Here is a 14,046-nt window from a genome sequence, read left to right on the forward strand (position 1 = left end):
TTTCTTTATTCTTTTGTTTAATCTGTCCTCGTGGCCCTTTTCCTCTATCTAGCATCCTATCTTCCTATTCTATTTCTTCTTCCTCATCTCTCCAAAATATAATTGGAACATTATCACCATCTTATGCATGGTTGAAGTAAGCAATGTAAAAGAAACTGATATCTTTCTTTGCTAGGTTAATCTAATGATTTACTATAGACTTCTTTTCTAAAGGAAGGAGAGCAAGCAAAATCAGTGTCATTGTATTATTGCAGCACTATTAATAATATGTACAGAAGTTCAAGAAAATGGCAAATATGATAAAAATAACGGAGGAAAAGGATCTGTGTGGTTAATCAATTTGATATGTCACTTTCTCTTTTATCAGCATAGTTATTTTAAAAAATGTTTTAAAGGAGAAACATTTTCATGCAACATCAGAAATGACAATCTTAGTGACAAGATTTCTCTACTGTTTTTAATGGTAATGTATTTATGATTAATGTTATGATTATTTCTATTTTTTCTCTTTAGTTGTCCGCCTGGCTTTGGTGGACCAGTCTGTGAAAACAAGGGTGAGTTGGTTTCCTTGGTTTCATTCAGTTTCGGAATGATATTCAAGATCTATCTCGTGAACATGATATTGGATATGTGCAATACTTTTGAAGTAAACAAAATACAATATAGATACACCATGTAGTTGAAGAGAGAAAGATAAGAATATTTCTCACATTTTGTCCTAACTTGATATTATGCAGATATATGTGATTGAAAAAATATCACCAACTTCCAACAGTTTCCACAGGTTTACTTAGGTTTGGTATTTCAACATAGTTGTACTGTTGGAATTATATTTGAAAGTTTTCATCAAATTATAGGCTAGGCACACATCAATTTGTAAGAAAATAATAGACCCTTTATTTAATGGATCTATCTATCTAATATTTTTGTTTTTGCATTATTTATGTTTGTCAATGTGATTATCATTAACCCTTACTGTACTGGGCTATTTTGAGCATCTCGTGACTGGGGGAGGGGGGGGGGCTGGGAGCACCCCCCCCCCACCCTTTGATCTCGGCCGTAGAAAGTCCGATGAACACAAAAATGTGCATGTTTGTAGATATTTACGTAAGGAACAAGATGGTATAATTAGTTTTTTCCTAATATGCAAATTTTTGTCATTATAGCCTAATTAATTATGCAAAATGCTAATGTATTCATTTTACAGAAAACTCTACATATTTGTCTGTAGACTTGTGAAGAATGTTGGAAATGTATTGAATAAATGTTTCCTTCATCTCAAATTCATGAGGTTACATTATTTTTATGATATTTGAAAATGCATAGGTTAATTTACATAAATTATGAATACGCATTCATGAATATCAAATCTGGAAATATACAGGGAACTAGAATCATTACAAAAATTGTCAGACTCCACTTTTTAATGTTTATTAAAACTCTTTCATATGAAACTTCTTTTCTAACACAAAGTAGTTATTTTGATGTAATTAATAATGATAATTTATGCAAATTTGATGCGATTTTCAAATATTTATTTTCTTTTGTATTTTATTGTTTTTTATTTTGTATTATATCTATTGTTTTATTTCTAATGTATTCTTTTGTTCTGGAATACATCAAGTTACTTTGAGAAACATATAAAAGCAATTTGATATCAATTCATATCTCCCACTTAGGAATAAATACATCTAAACCTGTATTCACATTTCTGCTTGTACATCAAGCAATTATAGCATATTTTTGATGACATGTGCATACTTATTGTTATGCAACACCTTACAGTTATATCCGATTTCGACGAAAATGGTATCAAAATGTGCGTAAGACTTCAGGGAAAACAGTCATGAAACGACAATTCAAAATTCCAAGCGGTTGCGGTGCAATCTCCAAAAATGTCGAGGGGGGGGGGCCCCCCCCCAGTACAGTAAGGGTTAACTGATTGAACTGATCAATATTTTGATATTCTATTTTAGTTGCCTGTGAGAGACATACTTGCCAGAACGGAGGAGTATGCCAAGTAGACATGATGGGAGATCCATATTGCGAGTAAGGAGAATCATCTTATCCTAACTTTGCCCAATTATAAGATGATGACTGTATACTTCCCCCCCCCCTCTTCAATACTTAACTCAAAACAGTTAATATCACCTTATTGTGACTTTTTATATTCATTTTTTACTCGAGAATGCTCTGAATTACAAAATGTACATGAGCTGAAAGTACAAAACTCACTGGGAAATTTGAGACTACTAATTCTGTTGCTGTATGTTGTGCCATTCGTGAATAAGAATGATTTAATAAAAATGTATAATTGTCACTAAATTAGCAATGCAGAGTGCAATTTATGATCACTATTTTAGTGTACAAATTGGCAATTGCATTTTGATTTTGTGGAACTTCCATGCACACTTTGTCATATGAAATACATGTTTATGTCTCCGCTACAAAGTGACTAGCATTAGGGACTTTTAGATTTGCGTGGACTGCTATGTGTGACGTCCTTTTAAGGCACTGGCAGTCACGTGTAACGTCCTTTAAGGCCCTGGCAGTGCCTTACAAGGACGTCACACGGAGCAGTCCCCATTGTTGTCATGCAAATCTAAAAGTCCCTAATATGTTTTCAGGTTGTCCATCCATACGTCCCGCTCTCGTGATCGCGTTATCTCAAGAACCGATTGATGGATTCCTGCTAAATTAGGTCATGCATGTATCTTGCAGAGCCAATGAACTGATTATATTTTGGGCTCATGAGGTCAAAGGTCACAGGGCTCATAATGTATGCAAAAATAGCTCGTGATCACATTATCGTCAGAACCGATTGACGGATTACCATCAAACTTGGGTCGTGTATGTATCTTGCAGAGCCAATGAACTGATTATATTTGGGGTCATGAGGTAAAAGGTCACAGGGCTCATAATGTATGCAAAAATAGCTCGTGATCACATTATCGTCAGAACCGATTGACGGATTACCATCAAACTCCAGACATATATGTATCTTGCAGAGCCAATGAACTGATTATATTTTGGGGTCACAGGGCTCATAATGTGTTCAAAAATAGCTCTTGATCACATTATCATTAGAACCGATGGACAGATTACCATCAAACTCAGGACATAGTTGTCTCTTGCAGAGGCAATGAACTAAATAGATTTTGGGGTCATGAGGTCAAAGGCCAAAGCTCATGGGGCTCATTATGTATGCTGAAATAGGTTGTGATGCATTATCACTAGAACCGACAGATGGATTACTATCAAACTCAGGACATGTACACTGTTGGTCATAATGGTGGAATAATTATTTGTACCCCAGTTTAGGGAAGGATTTAAAAAAATTATTTATTTCTAATAGATCTAGATAATGGCATACATTCTCAGAATTTATTGAATATTAATTTGCGAGTGTTTGTTTTGCGTGACTGCTAAATCATATGTGTGCTACTATGCTAATCAGCTAGGGAACCTACGTCCTTAAATCATAATTGACAGTAATGAGGATTAATGCCTCACAGAAGGGCACTAATATAGCTGATCGACACAATTTTTATCCTGGGGCCTCACAGTAACGAGGCCATTGCTTAGCCCCTGAATCATGACTGTACGCAGTGTTTGCTAGGGTACGCGGCCGCCCCCACAAATCCCCCAAAACGAAGAAAATGCAATAAATTGTCGAAAAATTCATTGCATTTTTCCCTCGGCCCCCAACAGGAAAAATTCCTCTGTGTGGCCATGCCTTGAACCATAATGCATGGCCCTACAGAGGAATTTTCTTGTTGGGGGCCGGGGGAAAATGCAATTAATTTTTGACAATTTATTGCATTTTCTTCGTTTTAGGGGATTTGTGGAAGGGGCCGCGTACCCTAGCAAACACTGCGTACAGTCATGATTCAGGGGCTAAGCAATGGCCTTGTTACTGTGAGGCCCCAGGATAGAAATCGTGTCGATCAGCTACATATTAGTGCCCTTTTGTGAGGTATTAATCCTCATTACTGTCAATTATGACTTAAGGACGTAGGTCCCTTAGCTGATTAGCATAGTAGCACACATATGATTAAGCAGTCACGCAAAACAAACACTCGCAAATTAATATTCAATAAAATCTGAGAATGTTTGCCATTATCTAGATCTATTAGAAATAAATAATTTTTTTAAATCCTTCCCTAAACTGGGGTAAAAATAATTATTCCACCATTATGACCAACAGTGTATGTATATTGCAGAGCCAATGAACTGATTAGATTTTAGGGTTATGAGGTCAACGATCAAAGAGTCATACATATATATTGAAAATAGCTTGTAATCACTATATTCTGGGAACCTGTTAATGGATTACAAAATAAACTTGAATTTTAAAGATTGCTTCTGTTTCGGTTTGTAAAATGGCTCTATGGCAGAGGCATCATTTTCGACTACATGCAGTCAAAGTTCCATCTAGTTATATTTTGTAAAACTATGATTTGAAAGAGTGGAAACGACAAACAATTGTTGCCAGTTTAAGAAGTAAAAGATGATTCATGTAGACCTTTAGACAAATCTGAACTGCTTTGGGTTAAAATGGATTTTCATGCTGCAAGATTGCTCTCATGATATTTGATGATCGATGATGTCTGCTATTAAAGCAAGCATGTCTATATGCTTATATGTAAACTTCCAGGGGACGGACATCTATAAGTCCTTGTAATGAGGATTAATGCCTTACCAAAGGGCACAAGCTCTTTGACTTGGTTTTGAACCTGGGACCTCCCCGTTACAGGACCAATACTCTACTACTGAGCCATTACGTCTCCTCATTACTATTTTGGCATGTTAAGTGTGGTATGCGATTTGTGAAAATTGGTAAAAAACTGACATGACGATTTCACTCTTCCAAAGTAGAGGTGGATATTTCTTTAGAAGCCATGTTTCATGTACACTGTAGGTTGACTTCTTATGTACATGTTGTTAGGAAGTGGCAAAGTAACATAAGTAATGTATGACTTTGTGCTAGATTACTGCAGTAAGATCGATCATGACTCCCCCATTTTTGTTGAAAACACAAATATATGTCTAGCTGGATCCTTAGGAAGAGAATTTAGTACATTTTTTTTTGTGTGGTTGAAACTGCAAACATCCAGATGCGTATTATTTCTGTAGGGGCCGTGCATTTAATCTCACTTTTTTTTAATTCTATTATGTTTCAAATTAAGATGCCCCGCACAGTACACAGGGACGTTTTGTGAAATTCCAGGTAAGTCTTCAAAAGAATATCATGTTATTGTAATTGTTACATACATATTTCATATAATTGGATTGCTTTCAACTGGGCTCTTTGCTATCTATAACTGTTTGTCTATGCTATTCCCATGCAAGGATACATGTATTTGCAAATTCTATACAACCGTATTGCAGTGGCTTTAAAGGTCATACTTGAGTTTTGTCTGTGTGTAAAGCAGTATTATACATGTAGAAGAGAGTGTAGACATCACCTTTACCCAGTCTCATCTCTATCTCACCTAGGTGTACCCAGCCTCTAAATTGAGTATATCAATTATGTGCTATGATAAAGAACCCAGATAACCCTTAAGCGACAACTTGTAATCTCCGTCAAATGTACATATATCTCGCCAGTCAGTGGTATTGGAACAACTTTTTATTTTATTTTTCTTCCTGTATTTTCCCAGTTTCATGTGAGGAGTTGGATTGCCAAAACAACAGCACTTGCGAAGTTGACAGCAATGGGGTTGCCTCCTGCATGTGAGTTGATATAATGCAAAAATGATTTACTGGTGTACATGTTGTTTTTTGTTTTTGTAGCATTGAATAAATTTTTGTATACAGACCCTTTTTTCAGTAATTGAAATATTGTGGAAATTGTTATGTCTAACATGAAATATATTATGAAAATCAATAGATATTCATTCCTAAACAAGTGATCACTGACTGACTCCTCTGAGTTCAGTCACATGATTTAGTGACCTCAAACAGCATACACAGAAATAGGTGCAGCACTTTTAATTTTCTAATTTTTATATCTATAGTCAGGTGGCTTAGTGTCATATTTATTGATTATCGTTACTTGCCGAATAAAAGCAGCATTTTTGGTACAGGGCTTCCTTAGGGCTTACTAAACAAAATTAGGCTAGGAGCCCTCTGCAAGAATATCATATAAGGGTGTGGGACGGGGCGTTGCCTCGTCGTAGTCCCCAAATAATTTAGAAGGTAGTATAACATTGATTTGTTGTTGTACAAATGCCATTTTTGGCACAGAGCTTCCTTAGGACCTACTGAACGATATAGGGGAGGAGCCCCCGGCAAAAATATCATATAAGGGTGTGGGGGCGTCGCCTCGTAGCCCCCAAATAATTTATAAGGTAATATAATAATAATAATAATAATAATACATAAGATTTGTATGACGCCAAATCCACTTGACAATCTCCTACCCCATATTGTTCTGTAGGTCCTGAGGAAGCCCTGTGTCAAAAATGGCATTTGTACAACAACAAATCAATGTTATATTACCTTCTGAGTTATTTGGGGAACTACGAGGCAACGCCCCCGCCCCACAACCTTATATGATATTCTTGCAGGGGGCTCCTACCCTAATATCATTCAGTAGGTCCTAAGGAAGCCCCGTACCAAAAATGGCATTTGTACAACAACAAATCAATGTTATAAAATTATCTGGGGACTCCCAAAGATGCTCCCGCCCCCACTCCCTTAAATTGAATTTTTTGCCGGGGGCTCCTAGCCGCCTAATATCGTTTAGTAGTTCCTAAGGAAGTCCTGTACCAAAAAAGGTGCTTTTATCCGGCAAGTAATGATAATTTCACTAAGCCACCTGACTACTATGCCTCATTCTCAGAAAATATTTTGGAACCCTGTTTGATGTTCTTGACTGCTCAGTTCATGATTAAAGTTATAGTTCCAAACTAGCCAAATATTAAAATAGTGCATATGAAATTTTCTTTTAATGTTTTTTTTCTTCATAGCTGCTTGGATGGATATGAAGGAATCAGATGCCAGCTAGAATCAACTTCTGGTCTCTCAACAGGGATCATTATTGGTATCGTTTTGGGAGTCGCTGGTTGTGTTTTCCTTGTTGTTGTTCTCTGCTTCTGCTGGTTCATCCTCTTTGCTGCTCGTCGTCGACAACAATGCAAGCAAGAGTTCTTGGAGGGAGCAGAGAATTGGGGTTACGGAGGGCGACGTTATGCCCCATCATCGGCGCCATCATGTGGGGCAGTGGTGCGCAACGACCCAGCAGAGTTTGCCAGCGAGTCCTCGGACAACTTCTACTACTGCCAGAACACCAGAGGGCGACCTTTTGGTTCAACAGCTGCTGCTTCTGCTCCTCGTAACAGTCCCTTCTATTAATCCATTAATGTTAATGCTGTTATTGTTTCTCTTAATAATCACCATTAAAAAATCACCATTAAGGAAAATGTGTCTATACTCATTGAAAAAAGGAAGTAATTAAACAAACTTAATATATTACAACAGAAAATATTAAATATACATACCCAAACCCATACCTCATTTCAGATAAAGCTTGTCATGCTGACCTGCTGACTGAATGGGGGGCCAGCATAGATAAATATCCCCCTATCCCTCAAACCCCCCCCCCCCCCCCAGTTTGTAGCATATTGCAAATAGAAGAAAACTATTATTTGTCATGGTCAATTGCTCAAGGGAAAACATCAAGGGCCATATATTCCTACCTTTCAAATCCAGAATTGTCACCTAAAGCCCAAAGATAAGTACAACTACGAAATACGCAATGGTTTTTTTTTTTTACTTCAGGTGTGTTATTTTGGGTCTATGTCAAAACCGGTTTTGATGGAATAACTTTCCAAATATTTTTTTAAGATTCTAATCTTCAGTGTATTTGTACTATTGCATTTATTTAGATGTGCAAAGAATGATATTATTTTCAATCAGACATCACAGCATCAGATGAAGGAGATGGGAGATGCTTCAAAACAGTCAGCAACTGATCATGCCGAAAGTCATCATGATAATAATGCATATGAATAATATGTAAAAACTCAGTTGTCTGATAAGATTTTTTTCTTGAGTTGCCTGATGAAAGGTAAATGTAGGTAGTAACTTCAATTTGACAGGCCTCTCAAAACAAAGGCATACACACAAGAAAACTATTATCATTGATTAAACGTTGTAGAGAAGAACTTCCAGTGAAAGCGTTATGATTACACTTAAAGTCGTTTGTAAATAGAGCCGTTCAAAGCCATGGTTCTTGGACTTATTGCCTGACCTTTGCAAGAACATGCAGGTAACCATGGTAACATATAGGTTATGTTACCACATTATCAACTTCAAACCGCTATTTCAACAGATGACATGAACAATTTTTGTAACATACAACTTACAGTTAAATTTGACATAACACTGATGGATTTTGACTGGACATCAGTTTTCACAATGACATTGATAGACAGACAAGGACTTAAGAACAAAAAAAAAAAAACAACATAAAAAAAAATGTAGTGCTTACTAACTGAAAATAAAGCAGACTTCCTTTAGTGATGTCATGTCAATGTTCTTGGAGCATCTTATTAGTTTCCTTGTGAGACACAACAAAGTTTTAAGAAATATCTTCCAGTTTGATGTTTCAAGAAGAGTAAACATAGTAATGAGGCAGAAACTTGATTGTTACTAGTGGTTTTTTGTACACGCATCTAGGATCAATGATTTATATGCTAAACTCATTAATTTCACTAGTGTAAGTGTTCATTATGAAAAGTTGAAGATAAACAGTTTTTGATTGCTATATTACTATATTACAGTTTAATAAACAATTCGTATAAAATAAATGTATACCAAACTTTTGTTGATTCCCATTTGAAAGTGATGTCCTTTGTGGCCTTCAAATAAGCAACTAATATTCTACATAATGATACCTTATTCATAACTCATCTGAAATGGATGACCGAGTAACTGCCTTTCCAAAATGTATTATCACAATCCTCTTTTACGAAGTTTGTCTGAAGCAATGTATGTGGGTCAGGAGCCCTTGAGAACTGCTATTTCAGTCGGAAAATCCATAGTTTTAATATAAAAGATTGCACTGTCAACTCAGACTAAACAAAGGGCCCTTTTAAAACCAAACTTTATGATATTCTCTTTGTTATGGTGATAAAATCTTGGCTCTCTAGCATCCCTTGTCATCGAGTCACATGTCATACAACATGGATAGTATAGCTTTATACTTGGAGTGCTATATTTTTTTATATAAAAGTTTATTGTCATTATCTTTGGTAGTTATCGACATGAGTTTTTTTCTTGCATTTATTAAATCTTAATTATTGAAAAAAAATTTTTTTATTCCTATGGCTGACCTAAAAAAGGTGACCTTACCCCCCCCCCCCAACAGAGCAAAATGTCAAATTTTCAAATTTCGAGACCCCCCCCCAAAAAAAAAAATTACCTCTTACCCCCCCCCCCCCCGCTAAATTCAGTGGCCAGTTGAGTCGTTGCGATTTTTTCGGAACCAAAAAAAAAAAGTGTCCTCTTACCCCCCCCCCCCCCCCCCCCCCTGCCCCCAGCGCTTATTCAGCGGCTGGCTGAGTCGTTGCGAAATTTTCGGCCGATTTATTAATGTTTAAACCCCCTCTTGAAAAAATCCTGCGTACGCGCCTGTCCCGAGGTCCTATTCAAGTTTAGATACTCCTTAAACAATGGACCACTGAAGCATGAATCAGGTATTTTCATTTTAAAAGGATTTAAAAACCAGATTTACACATGTATAAGGCTCACTGACATTAGATACATCAGCACATACCAGTTGGTACAAGGAGATTTTGAAGAAACTTTTTAAACACTCTGGTGCTCATGCAGTCATCTGTGGAAGAAAATGTATCATAGTGTAGAAACCAAGTAATTCTTTACAATGAAACAGATGTCAAGGTCGTATTGATTATGACTTTTAATAATTAGCTACTTTGTTTACATTGTTTAATACTCACTGTATAAGAATTATCTCGAATATTGACAATTTGTATTTGTTTTTCTCTATATTCAGATCAAATTGCACTACTTTATATATATGTATTCAAGAATTTTAAAAATTGTATTTGTTTTTCTCTATATTCAGATCAAATTGCACTACTTTATATATATGTATTCAAGAATTTAAAAATTGTATTTGTTTTTCTCTATATTGAGATCAAATTGCACAACTTTATATATATGTATTCAAGAATTTTAAAAATTGTATTTGTTTTTCTCTATATTCAGATCAAATTGCACTACTTTATATATATATGTATTCAAGAATTTTAAAAATTGTATTTGTTTTTCTCTATATTCAGATCAAATTGCACTAATTTATACGTATGTATTCTACAATGTTATATAAATAAGGGCTATTTAAAGTCAGAGGGCTACTATTCCAACGTTTTGGATAAAGAGGAACATCTCACTTTCCCATCAAAACAAATCTTGCATCACTAATGCTGTGCCTGGCCGAGTACATGCTTCATGCTTGCTGAAGATGACAGCTATTATGTTATCTGTTGCAAGTTTTTGATTAATAGAAAGCAGAATGAAGTTATTACATACACTCTATCAGTGGTGCAAGAAAAGTATCAATCCAAACGTGAGGAGTTCCTCTTTATTTAAGAGCTACCGGTACATGTATTCGTCAAAGTAAATAACGTTTGAATATTAATGCTCTAAGTTTGAATTCGTTTTATTTTGATATACAATGTACAGTATTGATCATATTAGTCATTTGATTTATTTCAAAGATTTGTTAGTCATTATTTCAACATTGTGAGTACATGTAACTTTATATAAACTTTTGTACACCTATCTTATTTTTGTAGAAATTAAGTAATGGCACTAATTACCACAAAAAAAGATGAAAGTTATGAGTTTAGCGTTTATGAAAATAGAGCATGACCTGATAATATTCAAACAATATACCCAGAATCGTCTTATATTGGGATACGCGGTACATTATATCTTACAAATTATATATGTAACTCAGTAGTTTTCTGCTTAAACTAATGTATATATTTTCAGCGTTTCTATGAAAATTAATGAAGTAAGCGGCGGAACCAGTAACCTTTTGCTTATATTACCTAGCTAGCTGTTGCAGTACTATACATAAAACTTTGCAAATTGACAATTTTTCGCTAAGGCAATCTATATCTACTTTGGGGCAGAAAAGAAGATCAAAAGTAGTTCTTAACTCATAGCAGTAGTGATTCCTTTAAGTGCCTTTTTTCATTATCTTTTGACGAGAATGCTAAGAATTCCATATTAAACATGAGCAGGTGAGCAAAAACAAAACCAAAGAAATTCTGAGTTTATTTCTAATGCAATACGTTGTGCCGTTCTCGAATGAGAGTGATTCAATTGTAACTAATCACTGAATTCTTTAAATTGGCAACGCAGTTATGAGTATAACATCTCTATTTTTGTGTACAAATTGGCCAACTTTTGATTAAATTTTAATTTTATTAACATTGGTTTTTGCAATAAACATTTTAGTTTTTTGAAATTATGTAGGAAAATTTGATTAATCGCTGCCAACTTTTGAGAAGGGAAAAATTATTAAATTAAGAAAGAAAGAAGGAACTCTGAACTGCTATGGGTTGATATACATGTCCCACACTAACAATGTTTATCACTTTAATTCTTGATATATCGTTTTTCCATACTTAAATTAAACGACATGTATTTTATGTGTCAGTGAATGCAACTAAAGTGTAGAGAGAAAAAGAGATGTCTTGTCTTCTTTAATAATGGAAATGATTCTTTTTTAATTTACATATTTTTGAGGAGATTAATCGTGCCATGTAGTGCATAGTTTTCATGTTCTTTTATAGAACAAACCATGCATATGACATGCATGTATATAGATACCGGTAGTTGTAATAAAATGTGAGTGGACAAACGAGAAAGATGGGATGAAATCAGAGAGACAAGAGAGAGACAGAAGCAAAGATGTGAAATTGAGTTTTGAGAACTAATCAAATGGCCAAATAGGTCTTACCCCCCCCCCCCCAAAAAAAAGATAAAGATATCGATTACAAACAATAAGTAAATACAACTGCTAATATTAATAACGGACAGGGAAGTGGAATTTAAAGATATTTTGAAATAGGAAGAAATAAAAACAGTGAGCTGATGATTTTACCCCCTTATTCTGTCTAAAAAAATTGTGATCAGAAAAACATATGGAAGCAAGTAAAACAAATACAAAAACTTAAAGAAGTTTCTGAAATTAGCTGCAATATTGACATAAAACAATATTAATTAAATTCATCATTAAAGCTGACAGTTATAAAATTGTTTTTGAGCAAGTAAGTCTCGCTTATACATATACATAGGGCATTGATCATTCTTTCATAATTTTTTGATTTCCAAAAGAAAATGTAAAAATTGAACGCGTCACTTGAATTGCGGTCTTTGAACGCTAGTGAAATATAAGGAAAAAAGGGGGATGGGGGACAGAAAGGCAATGCCGCTAGATCTGAATCCCATGCCAAAAGAGAGATCATGGAATTATTCTTTCCACCACTTTAATATGTTCTCGTCAGTTGAGAATGAGAGAGAGCCTTTAGTCGAAAGAAAACATTAGACTTCAGGCCCTTCTCTTTCTGAATTGACGCTGTTTAGTTGAGGGTATGAATAATTACAACCTTTGTCAACTATCATCATGTAAACTTTTGTTTTGCTATCCCCAGTTACCGTTGAGAAGGGTTCCCTGATGATAAGCTTCATGTAAAAACAGGACATCACAAAAGTAACTGTCATGCACTTCATAGACATACTGTATGTATTCAATTTTCTTCCCTCATTCTGAAACACCAATAAAAATACAACAAATACAAAAATATATAACTGAACACAGCACACGGCAAACGATTTAATTCTAACAAAACAACAAGTTGGAAAATAAAAAAACACACTCTTTAGTGCCTTTCTCATTTCTTCTCATGATATTCAAAAAGTCATACTAATTTCTCAAAAGATGAAATGTACTGTATCTTCTTTACATTGTAGATGTAAAAGTGACATTATGTAACCTGAAGGACAATTCGAAAGATGACAACAACAAAACTGGTCTCTTTACCTTTAGTTGCTTGTTGTAAGGTTTTCTTTTGATTATGCCATTCTGATAATTGCTATATGCTGGAGCTTCAAAACTGTTTACAACTATCCCTTTTTGCTAGTACCCAATCGTTTTTCTAAGAGTAATTTAACAATTGTACAGAAATTAGCCTTGTTGAGAGAATAATGACGAAAATAATAATAATAACGAATATAATAATAATAATAATTATAGTATCAAAATAATTAAAAATGATATGCATAACACCAATAGTACTACTACTAATAAAACAAATTATAATAATTGTAGTTATAATTACAATAAAAATAATAGCAGTAATAATAATTATAATAGTACTTCTTTTCGACAACTACTACTACAAATATTACAACTTTAAATAATATGAAAAAACATTAAACTCTCTCTTACACATACACACACAGTAGTAATAGCAATATAACAACAAAAAAATCAACGTGAACATGTAGTATATACAGAGGCGTACGCAAGGGCGGTGTTTTTTTTTTTTTTTTTTTTTTTTTTTTTTTGGGGGGGGGGGGGGGGGGGGGTACTGAGTAAAAAAATAAAATAATGTTCCTTAAACCCCCACCCCCCCCCCCCCTCAATGAGCGTAATATTGGTCAGCATGATTTTTTTTTTTTTGGGGGGGGGGGGGAGGGAGGAGGGGGAGGGGGGGCACAAAAGAAGAACAAAATATTGGGCAAAAAATGTTGGGATTGGGGGGAGATGGAAATTGTCTCTTTGTCTTGTGGGATAAGAGTGAATACAGGGAAAATTATCATTATGTAAATATCACAAAACTGCAATCACAGCCCTTCCACCATATGCACTTCAAAAGACAGCAGTCGCAAAATACATGTAGGCCTAGTTTGATGATTAATGACTTTAAAAAGCACTCGTCAGTATTAACAGCAAAGTGTATATCTCTGTGTACATAATATACCACTACCTAACATCAT

General features: G+C 34.9%; 1 protein-coding gene across 3 annotated transcripts in view; it reads left to right on the plus strand.

Moving 5' to 3' along the window:
- Positions 1 to 8,470, plus strand: part of LOC105443222 — a 52,883-nt gene extending 44,413 nt beyond the window's left edge. For all 3 annotated transcript variants that reach the window (XM_030990782.1, XM_030990783.1, XM_030990784.1), the window contains 5 exons: positions 514 to 554; positions 1,977 to 2,049; positions 5,190 to 5,230; positions 5,664 to 5,736; positions 6,975 to 8,470. In XM_030990782.1, coding sequence (XP_030846642.1) covers positions 514 to 554; positions 1,977 to 2,049; positions 5,190 to 5,230; positions 5,664 to 5,736; positions 6,975 to 7,359 — 613 coding nt within the window. In that variant the 3' untranslated portion in view covers positions 7,360 to 8,470. The remainder of the gene's footprint in view (positions 1 to 513; positions 555 to 1,976; positions 2,050 to 5,189; positions 5,231 to 5,663; positions 5,737 to 6,974) is intronic.
- The last annotated feature ends 5,576 nt before the right edge of the window (positions 8,471 to 14,046 follow it).

This window comes from Strongylocentrotus purpuratus, unplaced genomic scaffold, assembly GCF_000002235.5.
Source record: "Strongylocentrotus purpuratus isolate Spur 01 unplaced genomic scaffold, Spur_5.0 spur5_scaffold_19, whole genome shotgun sequence".
NCBI lineage: Eukaryota > Metazoa > Echinodermata > Echinoidea > Camarodonta > Strongylocentrotidae > Strongylocentrotus > Strongylocentrotus purpuratus.